Source organism: Protomyctophum parallelum (genome assembly GCF_964188405.1).
Source record: "Protomyctophum parallelum genome assembly, chromosome: 1".
Lineage (NCBI taxonomy): Eukaryota > Metazoa > Chordata > Actinopteri > Myctophiformes > Myctophidae > Protomyctophum > Protomyctophum parallelum.
Window position 1 is genome coordinate 7,646,458 of NC_139697.1, and position 15,000 is coordinate 7,661,457.

At 46.3% G+C, this 15,000-nt stretch overlaps 2 protein-coding genes across 2 annotated transcripts in view; both read right to left on the minus strand.

The window, feature by feature from the left end:
• sdc2 (syndecan 2) overlaps positions 1 to 15,000 on the minus strand; it is a 69,621-nt gene that overhangs the window by 15,711 nt on the left and 38,910 nt on the right. The window lies entirely within an intron of this gene.
• LOC310868032 (CMP-N-acetylneuraminate-beta-1,4-galactoside alpha-2,3-sialyltransferase-like) lies at positions 7,516 to 9,255 on the minus strand (the record flags this gene model as incomplete). The annotated part of the gene is made up of 2 exons (XM_083778255.1): positions 7,516 to 8,133; positions 9,046 to 9,255. The coding sequence occupies 2 exons, from the start codon at positions 9,253 to 9,255 to the stop codon at positions 7,516 to 7,518; spliced, it is 828 nt and encodes a 275-aa protein (XP_083634381.1).

The window sequence follows — 15,000 nt, forward strand, 5'->3', positions numbered from 1 at the left end:
AGAGAGAGAGGGGGGGGCAAGGAGAGAGAGAGAGGGGGGGAGGCATAGGGAGAGAGAGAGAGGGGGGGGGGCAAGGAGAGAGGTGAATAGCTAGGAAGGCATCCATGGTAACGTCCATTCAACCTTTCTCTAGCGATCAGTGACTGGCTGTGTGCGCCCTTCTATACTGATGGCTCCGCTTTAGAAAGGAAACCACAAAAGAAAGGACACTCTATACATCATTCCTCTGTGTGTGTGTGTGTGTGTGTGTGTGTGTGTGTGTGTGTGTGTGTGTGTGTGAGTGCGTGCGTGCGTGTGTGCGTGCGTACGTGCGTGCCAGCATTGCCCTGAAGCTCTTGAGCAGAAAACGTGAGAGTAAAGAGTTGGACCTTGGGAGAAATAATTGTTATGGATTCTATTGTGAATCTTTGGCTCTCATATCGTTACGGTTAGTGATAGTCAGACAACGCGACCAACGCCACTTCGGACAATGGCTGGCAACAAGGTCAGTATAGTGGAAATGTCCATACTGGCTGCATTGAATGGTGTTGATAACAGCTGATCACGGACATAAAATACTGAGGTATTATCCGAAACCGCTCGTACACTCTCAGAGTTAAATGAACATGCCGTACATGACAATCATCCTCCTCCTCATATAACACTCTTCATCACAAGTGAAAGTGCCGTTGAGAAGGGCGCACGCATAACAGGTATAGCAGTATGGAGGGGAGAGCCGCGGGGGGGAAAAGAGATAACAGAAATATCGCAGCCCTATCCCTCCTTCCCTCCGATCCGTCTGTCTGTCCATCCTATCCCTCCCTCCAGTCCGTCTGTCTGTCTGTCCATCCTTCACTCCCTTTTGTCTCAGCTGGACATGATGGCCAGAGCACAGGCCATTCAACCCTAGGAGCTGGCTGATCAAAGGCTGAATTTGTTCAAAGCAACTTTATCTTAACCTTTCCCTTCCAATGACCTCCACCGCACACACACACACACACACACACACACACACACACACACACACACACACACACACACACACAATGAGCTGTCTCAGTGCTCCTGAGTCCCGACACAAGTCCCCGTGTGTTTTGCCGATACAAAACGTCTGAGACACAATGAGGACCAAAGAGGGACACGCAACAAATCACAGCAGCGACAATGAGCCCTAATGAGACAGAGGCCACACACACACACTCACACACACACACACACACACACACACACACACACAAACACAAGCACGCTCGAGTAGACATGTTTACGAGTGCATGTGAGCATTCATTGATTGCATATGCATAAAAACAGAAAGTGAGCGCTTGAGTGTGCAGTCTGTGCACACAATGCAGCACCAGCAGCAACCAGCAACACGCACCGTCACGCACGCACACACCAGATGAAAGGCACCAGCATCAAAGCATCAATTCCCCTTCTTTGGTGTAAATGTATCCATTTGTAACTCTAAGTGTTCAAATGGAGCCAAATGGACCCTAAAATACTGACGATTTCACAGTGTTGTACAGTGCAGTGTATCAAACATACAGTCTGTACCGATCAGACTAATTAACTAACTTTTGCCTGACAGATTTGACGAAGTGTGGGGTGACGCAACAACATACATTTGATCTGATTGAATGCTGTTACAATATTTATGAGGTGATGCACACATAAAAAAAGCTAATTGAGAAAGCAATTCAAGAGGTGCAAGATAAATTAAGGAAATTTGATTCATATAGCTATGGAAATCCTGGAAACTTTGGAAGCCAATGTTAGTCAATCGGCATGGAATATGAAATATCGGACAGATCCGTCTTGAGCACATGACTATAGAGATACTGTGTACTGTGTAGCTGTGTAGTAAAAAAAATGTTCTACAAAATGTGGCCTCCTGGTGGCGCTATAAAAGGCAGATGTGAAAAATGCAGGTCAAATGGTTTTCCTTGGCTTCTAGGAAGTGTGCATACAACATTTCATGCAGATCGGTGCAGTTATAGGTATGTGAAAGTCGTCCATAATATCGTCCGCCGTGCTTTGCGGGTTTCATTATAGTCTACACACAGAAGTTGGACAGATTGGTGAGATTGTATTGTACAAAGAAACAGTGTTCTGTCACAGCCAATCAGCAGAGACCGACCGGTGGAGAGGAAATGGCCTGTCTGACCTTGGACAACCACACGAAATTTATCTCACAGTTATACACTCACACACACACACACACACACGACGCGTGTATAAATGTACACAAACCTGACAATTAATGGCCTCCTGCACACACACAAACACACATGCACACGCTCACTCACTCACACACGCGCGCACGCACGCGCACTCGCACACACACACTCGCATGTGCGCACACACACTTATACACACGCGTGAGCACACACACACACACACACACACACACACACACACACACACACACACACACACACACACACACACCTTGATAAACCTTTCTTCTGTTTATCACTCCCGTACTCTTTCCAGGAAGGACTTCCGTTCAGTCTTTATCACAGACTAGGAGTTCAACTATGAGACAATACAACTATGAGACTATGAGACAATACAACTATGAGACTATGAGACAATACAACTATGAGACTATGAGACAATACAACTATGAGACTATGAGACAATACAACTATGAGACAATACAACTATGAGACTATGAGACAATACAACTATGAGACTATGAGACAATACAACTATGAGACTATGAGACAATACAACTATGAGACTATGAGACAATACAACTATGAGACAATACAACTATGAGACTATGAGACAATACAACCGGCAAAGCAGCTGCCAGTACGCTTAATCCATTAAACCCAGCAATGTGTTATGTTAAACTTTTGGGGCGTTTTTTGCGGCTATTCAAAAATACAAGCTTGTACATCGATGAGGAAACAGGGAAGTGTTAAATTACTGGCACCGAAGCGAAAGCATGGCCAGTTAAGACTGATCTGAGGTCAGGCCCGTCAGGGGACTTGGCCGGTTAGGGTTAGTAATAGTAAAGCAGTTAGTAAAGCAACCAAAGGTATGGCTCCCCCATATCTTGCAAGTATGATTGAACCCTACAAACCCTCCCGCGCACTCAGATCAGCCAACGCAGGGAAGCTGGAAGTACCCTCACTAAAAAAGCCGGGACAACGCTCCACACGTCCCAAACTCTTCTCCCTTCTGGCTCCAAAACTGTGGAATGCACTTCCCATTGCAGTCAGAACTGCAGCATCACTCCCAATCTTCCGCCGTAGTCTGAAAACCCACCTTTTCCCACCTCCATCATGGCCCAGCCCCATAGAACTTACACTACCCCCTTAGATAGCATTTCTGTAGACTTAGATAGCATTTGATACAGACTTATAGCATGGTATGTAGACAGCACTATAATTGCATTGTATGTAGTCATAGCACGTCATAGTACATATGTATAGCATAGTAGTATATATGTATAGTTTATATGTATAGTTTCATTATATAGATATTCCACTGTTACTTTCTTAGCTTACGCATGTTTCATGATAAATGCTTTTATGTGATGTATTCCCATGCTTTTTTGTTCTTGCTTAATGTAAATCGCTCTGGATTAAGAGCGTCTGCTAAATGCCTAAATTGTAAATTGTAATAGTCAGACAATGTGACCAACATCACGTACTCGTCCATGGTTAGATCAGAGCTGGTCAACATGGACATGGATCATATATCACAATATAGTATGAAATAGCGCTTGAAACGAGGAAAACAACACTTATGCCATGTCACTCACAATTTACAATATCCCAGACGATAGCTAGTGTGGCGGTTAGAGCACAGCACACGGAATTCGTGCGGATGGTTGTGTGTTCGAACCCTGGCGTCAGCAAGGGTCACCTCCTGAAGAGGTGTGTCTACAGCAGTGGTTCTCAAACCTTTTCATGTCAAGGACCCCTACGTTTACACTTATTAGGCCGCGGACCCCCATTTGAAAAGATATGCCAGGGACCTGCATGTTGTAGTGACTATACTTCTTCCCATGATCAAACCAAATAAAAGTAGCGTATATTGTAAAAATCACTATGCGCTATGAGCTTGTAGATCTGCTATTTTTCAATAGCTAGTTTAAAACACCACACAAGGTTGCGTATAGGTTAGAAACAATCCCCCTGTCTCTCTTTCTCTTTGTTTACAAACGAAATTCACTCCTCAAAGTCACAGACTTTGAGACCCCATAGCCTGGAGGGATGCGACGCTCTGATAATTGGTTCAGAAACTTCAGAGCCAGCATTTCAGGGTGAAACTTCTAAATAAAAGGCTCACCATTTCCGTTTCCCTACACCTTTAAATGAAAAGTGTGGGCTTTGAGAGGCTATATTCAGCATGAAAAACATCACTGGTAATTATAGCATCTTCTATTCAAGACTACATGTGGATGTTGGGTAAGGAAATACCTCTGAACCCATTCAGAACAAGTGACATCACCTCAGGAGGAGGATGGTGTGTTGGGACGAGCACCACTGTGACTCTACACCAGTGTTTCTCAACATGGGGTATGGGGAACCCAAGGGGCCCCTGAGGGGGTTCATGGGGTACAGGGAACCACAGGGGCCCTTGAGGGGGTTCATGGGGTACAGGGAACCCCAGGGGCCCTTGAGGGGGTTCTCGGGGAACCCCAGGGGCCCTTGAGGGGGTTCTCGGGGAACCCCAGGGGCCCTTGAGGGGGTTCTCGGGGAGAGAAAAATCTACTAGGGGTTTGTGGCCTATTGCGGGTCCTTTGACATTAACAAGGTTGATTATCAATGTTCCACACCAGGGGTTCCCAACGTTTCTATCACCACGGACCGGCTGACAGTTTATAAAATGTTCGCGGACCGGCATGGCTGGGGGGGGGGGGGGGGGGGGGGGGGGTAGGCCTCAAGTAGCCTACCCGCTGCTATATGATTATATCACAACATAATGTTATAGATTCACGGTCCGGAAAACTTGGGATTCCCTTCTCCCATCCCGCGTACCAGCACAGGTACACGTACCAGTACAGGTGCACGTACCAGTGGTTGTGGGAACCTCTGTTCTACACTATGTCATTTACTCAAGATGATAGGTGTACTCTGAAGTAGAGGTGGGTGTGTGTATACACCGCAAACCAGCAAAACCCTCACTGCATATCTGCTTTGACTTAAACCAGCAAAACCCTCACTGCATATCTGCTTTGACTTAAACCAGCAAAACCCTCACTGCATATCTGCTTTGACTTAAACCAACAAAACCATCACTGCATATCTGCTTTGACTTAAACCAGCAAAACCCTCACTGCATATCTGCTTTGACTTAAACCAGCAAAACCCTCACTGCATATCTGCTTTGACTTAAACCAGCAAAGCCCTCACTGCATATCTGCTTTGACTTGACTGGTATCCATAGCAATTACTGTGACCACCTCAGTTTCACAAAAACATAGTTTTCTTTTTTTCTTTTCTTTTTTTTGTTGCACCACAAGTTCTATTCTTAATCACTCTTCAATTATAGCTTCAGTGCCTGAAGAATCATATACAGGGGTTACATAATAGTCATGAATCGCTATAGCAACCAGTATGAGATATGGCACATTTTGTTTGGCATTAAAACACTAAAAAGAAAGCTTGTATTATACTCTGCATGAAAGAGAGAGGAAATGCTTCTGGCCAGAACACTGACAGGTGGCGTGTTTTCAACTGAAGCGGAGCACCTTTTAGTAGTAGTGGAAAAAGTAAAGTACTCACATATTTTAGTATCAATACTGCAATGTAGAAATACTTAAAGTAAAAGTTCGGAATTCAAAATGTACTTGAGTAAAAGTACCAAAGTATTGGCATACAAAATGTATTCATTTATGCAGAATGTCAAGTTTTCAAATGTAGGCCTATAAAATCATTTTTTTTAAATAGCGATGCATTGTGAGCCTGTAGAGCGGCTATTTTCAAATGGCCGAAATCAAGTGGTTAACATATGTTTTGTAATAATAATAAAAAGCTTAAGTAAGTAACTAGTAACTAAAGGTTTCAAATGAATCTAGTGGAGTAAAAGTACAACATTTGGATCCGAGAGGTGTAGTGCAGAAGAAGTAAACCTTTTGGAAATTGAAAATAGTGTTCTGTCACTAATAGTAAAGTACAAATAATGCCTCAAGATGTTACTTAAGTGCAGTACTAGAGTAAATGTACTTGGTTGCGTTCCAGCAGCGCCGCTGAAGCGGAGCACCTCTCAGCAGGCTAAATAAAGACCACGCTTTAGAAAGTGATAGAGGCCTTAGGGGTCTCTTGTAGGAGGAGGGAACGGTGCTTGTAGACTAAAGGAGATTTCAGGGGCGGGTATGTGTATGTGTATGTGTATGTGTATGTGTATGTGTATGTGTATGTTATTGTGTATGTGTATGTATGTATGTGTATATGTGTGTGTATGCACACAGTATAAGATGGTCTCTGTCGGGTGGGAAACCAAAAGAAAAAAATGCTTGCTTGTCAGGAGGAATCAAATTCAGCTTGCAGGTCTGCTACTGTCATTTACGTAAACACAACATATGATATATACCCACCATGCACACAAGTTACACACAACTTACAACATGCACACACACACACACACACACACACACACACACACACACACACACACACACACACACACACACACACACACACACACACACACACACACACACACACACACACACACACACACACAGCTCGTAAATCGTGATTTCCTTTCCTTGGTGTTAATGGCAGTGCGCTGAGGTCACTCACAAGCTCCAAGAATCTGACCTGACTAACAACTAACACCAGGGTCATAGAAGTTGCAACACTGTGGGGTACAACACTTCTTTTCACCAGGCTTTTCCCCGGCCGGTACAAATGCCAAGTTTTTTTTATTTTTAAATATATTTTTTATCCAACGATTTTGTAACCCATTTTTCACCCCTGTGTCAATCATCTAATGTGATCCTGGGCTCTACACACCCTGCGCCAACCTGGGGAGAGCAACGGACTTAACTCATGCTTCCTTCATGCTTGAGTGTCCAAGTTGCTCCTTTACACCTGACAGGGGGGAGTTTCCCTGGTTAGACGTAGCGCGTGTAAGGAACACGTTATTCCAACCAGTTACTTTCCCCTCCATCAGGCGCCCCGGCTGGCCAGGGGGAGGCAGTTTAGAGACCAGGATTACTGCATGTTTTTGTGAGGGTATACCTACCCTAGGGGACACAGGGAGAACTTGCAAACTCCACACAGAAAGGCCCTTTCGCCAACCCCGCCTTCGGGTATGGGCACTGATGACGCGGAGGAGGAAACACGCCGCCAGCACCCACAGTGCCCCGAGCGGGAATCGAACCCAGGACTTTCTAGCTGTGAGGCGACAGCACTACCAACTGCCAAGTTTATAAATGTATGTATATTCTTTTTTTCTCTACTAAAATGTCTGCTCACAATCACTGTCATGATAGCTCTTCCGTTGGTCCAGACTGTATGATGAAGCATTTGGAAATTGCGAGAGTCAATGGTAATGCGAGACGAATTACTACTAGATGCCCAAGGTCAGGTCCTCGATAGCTCCAGCCTTCACAAGTTTCGCCAGAAACTGCTTTTCTTTCACTATGTTATGTTGGAATCTTTCTGTCACTGCTGCCATTTTGAGGTCTTCGTAGTAGTGCAAAGCGGCGTCGGGGTCGCTCATGTTATAGCCAAAACCAGCCACAGCTACTCGGTCACAGTGGTGGAGGGCCATCGTTATGGCAACCGCCCCTGTGGTGGGAATATTGGCCTTGCCCTGACCACGCTTGGGCAGACAATCGTTGTACGGCAAGCCAATGAGCTGGAAACAGGCCTCCTTGATAAAGTAGGGGTTCAGAATCCGCATGTCGGCTGGCTTTCTTGGTACGTGCTGTGCCACGACTTCTGGCTTATCGATCCAGTATTGCACTGCAGGATAAGGCATCGTCTTCAAGATCATATTTCGAAACCACTCGAGGTCTCGAGCATAAACTGCCAACAGGACAAACAGCGACTGGTCCTCTATTTGCTCCGTCTTCTTGGGGCAGCTTGTGGGATATAAGATGCGCATGGTAGTCTTGGAGCCCACGTCCGTCTCGTACCCTTTCACCGGCGCTGCGTTCAGCCTCACTGTGGGGCAGCCCGTGCCCTATACACAGACAATGATTGGGGACATGGCATAAACTTTATTACACTTGCTTCCAATTAATTATCATCAATTAGCCGGCTTGGAAGTGGCGGTTCAAGTTGTAAAGTGTATGTTCTATTTATTGATACTGTAACTGAAATGAAATGCATTGCTGAAGGATACTAATTGTTTTAAATGTATTTATTGATGTGAAGTTAAATTGATTTTGAGTAATTTCTCCCTCTGCAGTGGCATTCCTGTTGACTGGGAAGGTGCCAAGTGCTGCAGAGGAGGAGGGGTGTTTGATTCGAGAGCAATCTTATTTAAAACCAAACTATAGTTTGGGTATGAATGGACGTCCGGAATTTCATGTTTAAGTTCAGGTTAAAACCTTCAGTAATGGCGTGTTAAATCATTGGCCTTTGTATGCTTATGGTGAGTTAATTTAATTGCCAATTTGCTGTGATACAGTTTGGTATGTCTCTCTCCTATAAAGGGGAGACCGCAGCTGATGTGTGTGAGTGAGATCATGGTTGACACACAGGTAAACAGCCTAAGTGAGAGCTGCCAGGGCCCTTTGGAAAGTAAGGGTATTATGGCCTGTTACAGCTTCTCCTTGTTTTAGGTGTTGTTCAGTAGTGTTGTCTTCAAGTGTGTTTATGTTTGTACATCTGTTATTTTGGCCAAATCTTGTTTTTCATCATTGTCTTTGCCGAGGCCGCACTGTACCATAATCTGCACGGGACTGGAAAGGTGAATAAAAAACCCTAAAAGGGCATTCTTGGACTCGTCTGTCTTTTTGGAGCCTTGGCCGGTCGGCCAACTTCACACTCACAACAACATCAAACGTATCGATCACCTGGCCCAGAGACAACAACATCAAACGTATCGATCACCTGGCCCAGAGACAACAACATCAAACGTATCGATCACCTGGCCCAGAGCCTTGTCGGTCAGAATACCTCCGTTACCGACGATGATGCAACTCCTATTTTCCAAACTATCCAGGTCCTCCCCTAAACCATAGTTTCCTGTAGCCGAAAGAATGTCCTCTAGGATCTTCTCTTCGTGTGAATTAATTCCAAATGGAAGGCCACACTCTCTGATGTTGGGGAATCGCGTGAAGTTCGAATCGAGGAACATGGGAATGGGCACAGATTAAAACATGGGTACAGGGTGGCGACCTCTCAAGGTGCAGAGCCAAGCTTGCAATCACCTGTCCTACCTTCATCGGAACTTGTCCTGCCTTCATCGCAACTTGACCATCATCACCTGGGCACAGTCACAGACACACAGCTCCCCTCTACAGTGCTCTACTACTGAAAGTGACTATCATTTCTCTCCAAAAGCACTTGAATATCTATTATATATTAGAGAACTTGTACCCAACACATGCAAACAAACCCAAAGCCACAACAGCTACGTCGATATCGTTACATGCTTACTGTTCAGCGTTTCAAAGTATTGAAAGGGAACCTAGTTTCCTCTAGTGAAGATTCTCAGGCTTTACAGAGGGCCTTCTTATAATGTTTTAAGACCATCTTCATCTTGTATTTTCTCTACAAACATTAAAACGTAGTTTGAGGGTGTGATTTCTGAATACCCATTCCAGAGACACGTGGTATATTTGCAACATTGTAAGTAATACAGTATATTTGTCCACTGTCCTAATTTACACAGCAGTGTCTATAGGGAGACGCACAAGAACACACAGCGATACACATGCACATACAGTACACGCCTACACGGTACACAGCTGCCCTCCTTAACGAGCAGCACCTTACCATGTGCTCCAGAGCGTGACCAAGCTGATGGACAGTCAGAGAGAGAGAGAGAGAGAGAGAGAGAGAGAGAGAGAGAGAGAGAGAGAGAGAGAGAGAAAGATAATGAGAGACAGAGATAGAGTGTGAGAGAGATACAGACAGTCATAGAGAGAGAGAGAGAGAGAGAGAGAGAGAGAGAGAGATACAGACAGTCATAGAGAGAGAGAGAGAGAGAGAGAGAGAGAGAGAAAGAGAAAGAGACAGATGATGCTTTCATAACAAGGTGATATGGCGCTGCCGCTGCGTGTGTTCCATCAGGTCAGAGAAGAGCTGCCATCATTACTGCTGTTTCTGCCTCATAATGAACTAACATGGCAGCAGGAGGTTGCCTGCCTGCCTGTCTGTCTCTCTGTCTCTCTGTCTGTCTGTCTGCCTGTCTGTCTGACTGCCTGTCTGACTGCCTGTCTGTCTGTCTGTCTGTCTGTCTGTCTGTCTGTCTGTCTGTCTGTCTGTCTGTCTGTCTGTCTGTCTGTCTGTCTGTCTGTCTGACTGCCTGTCTGTCTGTCTGTCTGTCTGTCTGTCTGTCTGCCTGCCTGCCTGCTTGCCTGCTTGCCTGCCTGCCTGCCTGTCTGCCTGTCATCCCGCGCACGCCAGAACACGCGAAGAATCACAACAAACGCGACGTGAGCTTGTATGTTGTCCGATGTTCGCCCGATGACGACATATGAATGAAGCATAAAGGCCCTGCCTTGCCCTGTCCTGCCCAGCTCTGCCCACCTACAGAGCACTGGTCCAGGGATGTGATCCGGAGAGGGAGACACAATAAGGTCAAGTGTGTGAGAGATATAGGAGAGAGAGCGGGAGAGGGGGATGGGGACATGGTTATGAAGGGTGGCGGGGGTGGGGTGGGGGTGAAAGAAGTAAGAGAAAAATAACCCACTGCTACAAACAATCCTGTAGCCTGGAGCTAGCTTCACTAAAAGCCTGTCAAAACTATACAATGTCAAAGCTCCCACCCTGCTCTCTGGATATGTGACGTGTACACAATGCGTGTGTTGCATCGCTCCCTCAATCTCCCTCCTTCCTATGATGTGCGTGTGTGTGTGTGCGTGTGCGTGCGTGGTGAGGGATCAGAGCGTGGGGGGGAAGGGTGTTTGTTGGGGATAGGAGGGTGGAATGGCGTCATCTCAACAACAGGCCCGGGCTCCCAGGGTTCACGCCGCTGACGACACGCCACGCTCACTTCTAAACACAATAAATATTAGCTCAACTCCACGAGAGGAGCCAGGGAAAATAAGCCTTCTTCCTCCAAAGGCATGTGGACTCGAGCTCGCGCTATTGCACGCGTACTCGCGTAGACTAGACGACGATACGTACGTACGTGCGCACGCTTACACACGCTTTGTCATTTGCACACATCTTGAAGGCACATCATGTGTGCGTGTGCATACACACACACACACACACACACACACACACTTATGTTGACGTCAGGGCTGAAGAGGGGTGGAAAATAGCAGACAGACAAACACTTGGACAATCTTAACGCTGATTGCTTTCCTTTCTCTTCTCAAAGTATTTCCTTAGGTCTAACCTCAGATGAACCTCAGCCTGTGTGTGTGTGTGTGTGTGGGGGGGGGGGGGGGGGGGGGGGGGGAACAACAACATTCCTCTGTCTAACAGCAGAGCTGCCAATCAGTGCTGGAAACTGACTATACTGTACGTACACTTACTCAAGTACTATACTAGTATAGTACATTTTTGTGGTACTTTTACTTCAAGTATTTCCTTTATTATAGAACAGTGCCCATTGGGGGGTGACCAGGTGTGATCAATTGGCTAATAAAGGGCGATGTTGTGCATCATTGTGATTGGCAGAACATCATTGGCAGAACAGGCCAGCTCCATATATGGATACCTAGGGGTGATCTGGATTGGAGACCTGTCCGGAGCCCGGGCAGAGGCTTTTGTGCTGGTTCTGGACAACCGGCGATCCGCCGGACTTGACACCGGGTACTGCCCTCCCTGTGGGGGGTGTGGAACGACACCGGGTACTGCCCTCCCTGTGGGGGGTGTGGAACGACACCGGGCACTGCCCTCCCTGTGGGGGGGTGTGGAACGACACCGGGCACTGCCCTCCCTGTGGGGGGTGTGGAACGACACCGGGTACTGCCCTCCCTGTGGGGGGTGTGGAACGACACCGGGTACTGCCCTCCCTGTGGGGGGTGTGGAACGACACCGGGCACTGCCCTCCCTGTGGGGGGGTGTGGAACGACACCGGGTACTGCCCTCCCTGTGGGGGGTGTGGAACGACACCGGGTACTGCCCTCCCTGTGGGGGGTGTGGAACGACACCGGGTACTGCCCTCCCTGTGGGGGGTGTGGAACGACACCGGGTACTGCCCTCCCTGTGGGGGGTGTGGAACGACACCGGGTACTGCCCTCCCTGTGGGGGGTGTGGAACGACACCGGGTACTGCCCTCCCTGTGGGGGGTGTGGAACGACACCGGGTACTGCCCTCCCTGTGGGGGGTGTGGAACGAGTGTGTCAAATGTGAAGTTGGCGGCCGGGGCAAGCGGTTCTCAGGTTAGGTGGATTACAGACATACACACATACACTCCGCTATATCCCAGAGGCAAATATTATACTTTTTACACTACACTACAGCTATCTGACAGCTTTGGTTACTATAGTTATACTTGTGCAGATTTAGATTGTTTAGATTGATAGTAAACACTTAAGCCCTATTTTATACTATACCTCACTGATCTAGGCCTACAAGCTCACATGGCTCACAATGTGTCGATCTACAAGCTCACATGTGTCGATGTGTCGATATGATGTACAGTACAGTCAGAGAAACAGTGTGTGTGTGAGAGAGAGAAAGAGTGTGTTGTTGTGTGAGAGAGAGAGAGAGAGAGAGAGAGAGAGAGAGAGAGAGAGAGAGAGAGAGAGAGAGTCAGTCACTGGACTAGGCAGCTAGCTCACAGGTGTGAGTGTGTCTGTTGCTGAAAAGACTTCGTAAACATTCTGCAAACATCCTGTGGATAAATAAACAGGGATATCCACTCATATTTGGCACTGCACTTCCTAACATACCGTAGTTCACAGTGGGGGGAAAGCAGTAGTCTTTCACATTTGTGCTACAGTAGATGCTGGGCCCAATTTTCGCCAGTGCCTTATCCCTAAACTTCTTTACCTTTTTTTACTATAAAAAAAAAAAAAAGGATGTCGATGTAGATCGGCTAGATGAACAATTTTAACATAACAAGGGATAAGGGGTATACTGTAGATAGCATGGTGAAAATAGGGCCCAGCGCTGTCTTCTGCTTGCAAACACGCTGTGGTAGCACAGTGGCCCACAGAAGACACATTTATTGACCAACAGATACACATCTAGACACTAATAGATACATCACATTTTGCTTCTTTGTTCAAAATATGCACATATTCTTTGCTCAAATATCTACATTCAGCACATGCATCCCATTATACTACTCCATACTAAAGACTCCAGATTTTGCATCATTCCGGAGAAAGAAATCAGTCCTCGTTATCTTACAGAGCCAAACAAACGCCTGTTGAAACAATTCAATAACTGTTTGCAATTGATGGGGTGGGGTAGAGAGAATTGAGAGAGAGAGAGGGAGAGAGAGAGAGAGAGAGAGAGAGAGAGAGAGAGAGAGAGAGCGCCAGAACAATCGTGTTAATCTCTAATGAACTAAGCAAAGGTGGCAGATCGGCCTGCAGTGGATGTCACTGTATCAGTCTAACACAGCCTGGCTGCCTCAGATCCATAGACTGCAGATCAATACAGCAGTCGATCGGCCCGCAGGTGCCCAGCAGCCAGTGGTGGAAAGTATTAAGTACATTTACTTAAGTACTGTACCATACAATTTTGAGGTATATTTTTACTTTACTTAAGTATTTCCAATTTCCAATACTATTAATTCTACTCCACTACATATCAGAGTGTAATTAGTATTACAAAACAATACATTAACCACTTCAGCCCTTTGGCTATTTGAAAATAGCCGATCTACAAGCTCACAATGCGTTGCGATGTGACGCATTGTCAGCTTGTAGATCTGCAATTTTCAAAAGATTTTTACACATTTGAAAATTCGAAACGGGACAATCTGCACAATGAGTATTTTCTACCTTTGGTACTTTTAAGTACATTTTGATGACAATCATTTTGTACTTTTACTCAAGTAAATTTTGAATTCAGGACTGTAACAGAGTATTTCTACAGTGCAGTATTGAGGTGCCTAAACTGACCACTTAACTACAACTTAGCACAGTGCAGTAGAGTACAGCACACACACACACACACACACACACACACACACACACACACACACACACACACACACACACACACACACACACACACACACACACACACACACACACACACACACACACACACACACACACACACACACACACACACACACACACACACACACACACACACAGGGGGGCAGTGGCTCAGGGGTAGAGTGACTGGACGACAATTCGAAGTCGGGCTCGGGTGTCGAAGTGTCCTTAAAGCAAGACTCTGAACCCCTAATTGCTCCCGATATTCAGGTTGGTGCCTTGCACGGTTTCCTGCGGCATGAGTGTGTGAATCGGTGAATGTATTAAATGCACAATCTCTGTAAAGTGCCTTGGATATAGGCACTATATAAATGCACCATTTACAGACGCAAGCGCACACACACACACACACACACACACACACACACACACACACACACACACACGCACACGCACAGCCTGCGCTGCTCTGCAGTTCGCACGGAAGTGAAACAAATGTGAGTACTTGTTCCAAGCGCTGTTGAAGAGGTGGAGGATGGCAGAGGGAAGCAGCAGAGCATTACGAGGTCCACTGTACAGAGGGAGGATAATTGGTTCAGTGCCAATAGAGCAGAACAGAGCTGTCCAAACAGACACCACTACTTACTGTACAGTAGGCCGATATATACAGCATTTACACTTTACAGGTATGGATGGTGACAGGGCTCAGTGATACAGGGCTTGTTATAGCCGTGTTTGGAACCTCATACAGTATGTACGATTTAGCTCTGAGAAGAAGAGGTTCTGTGCCAGGATATCTCTGC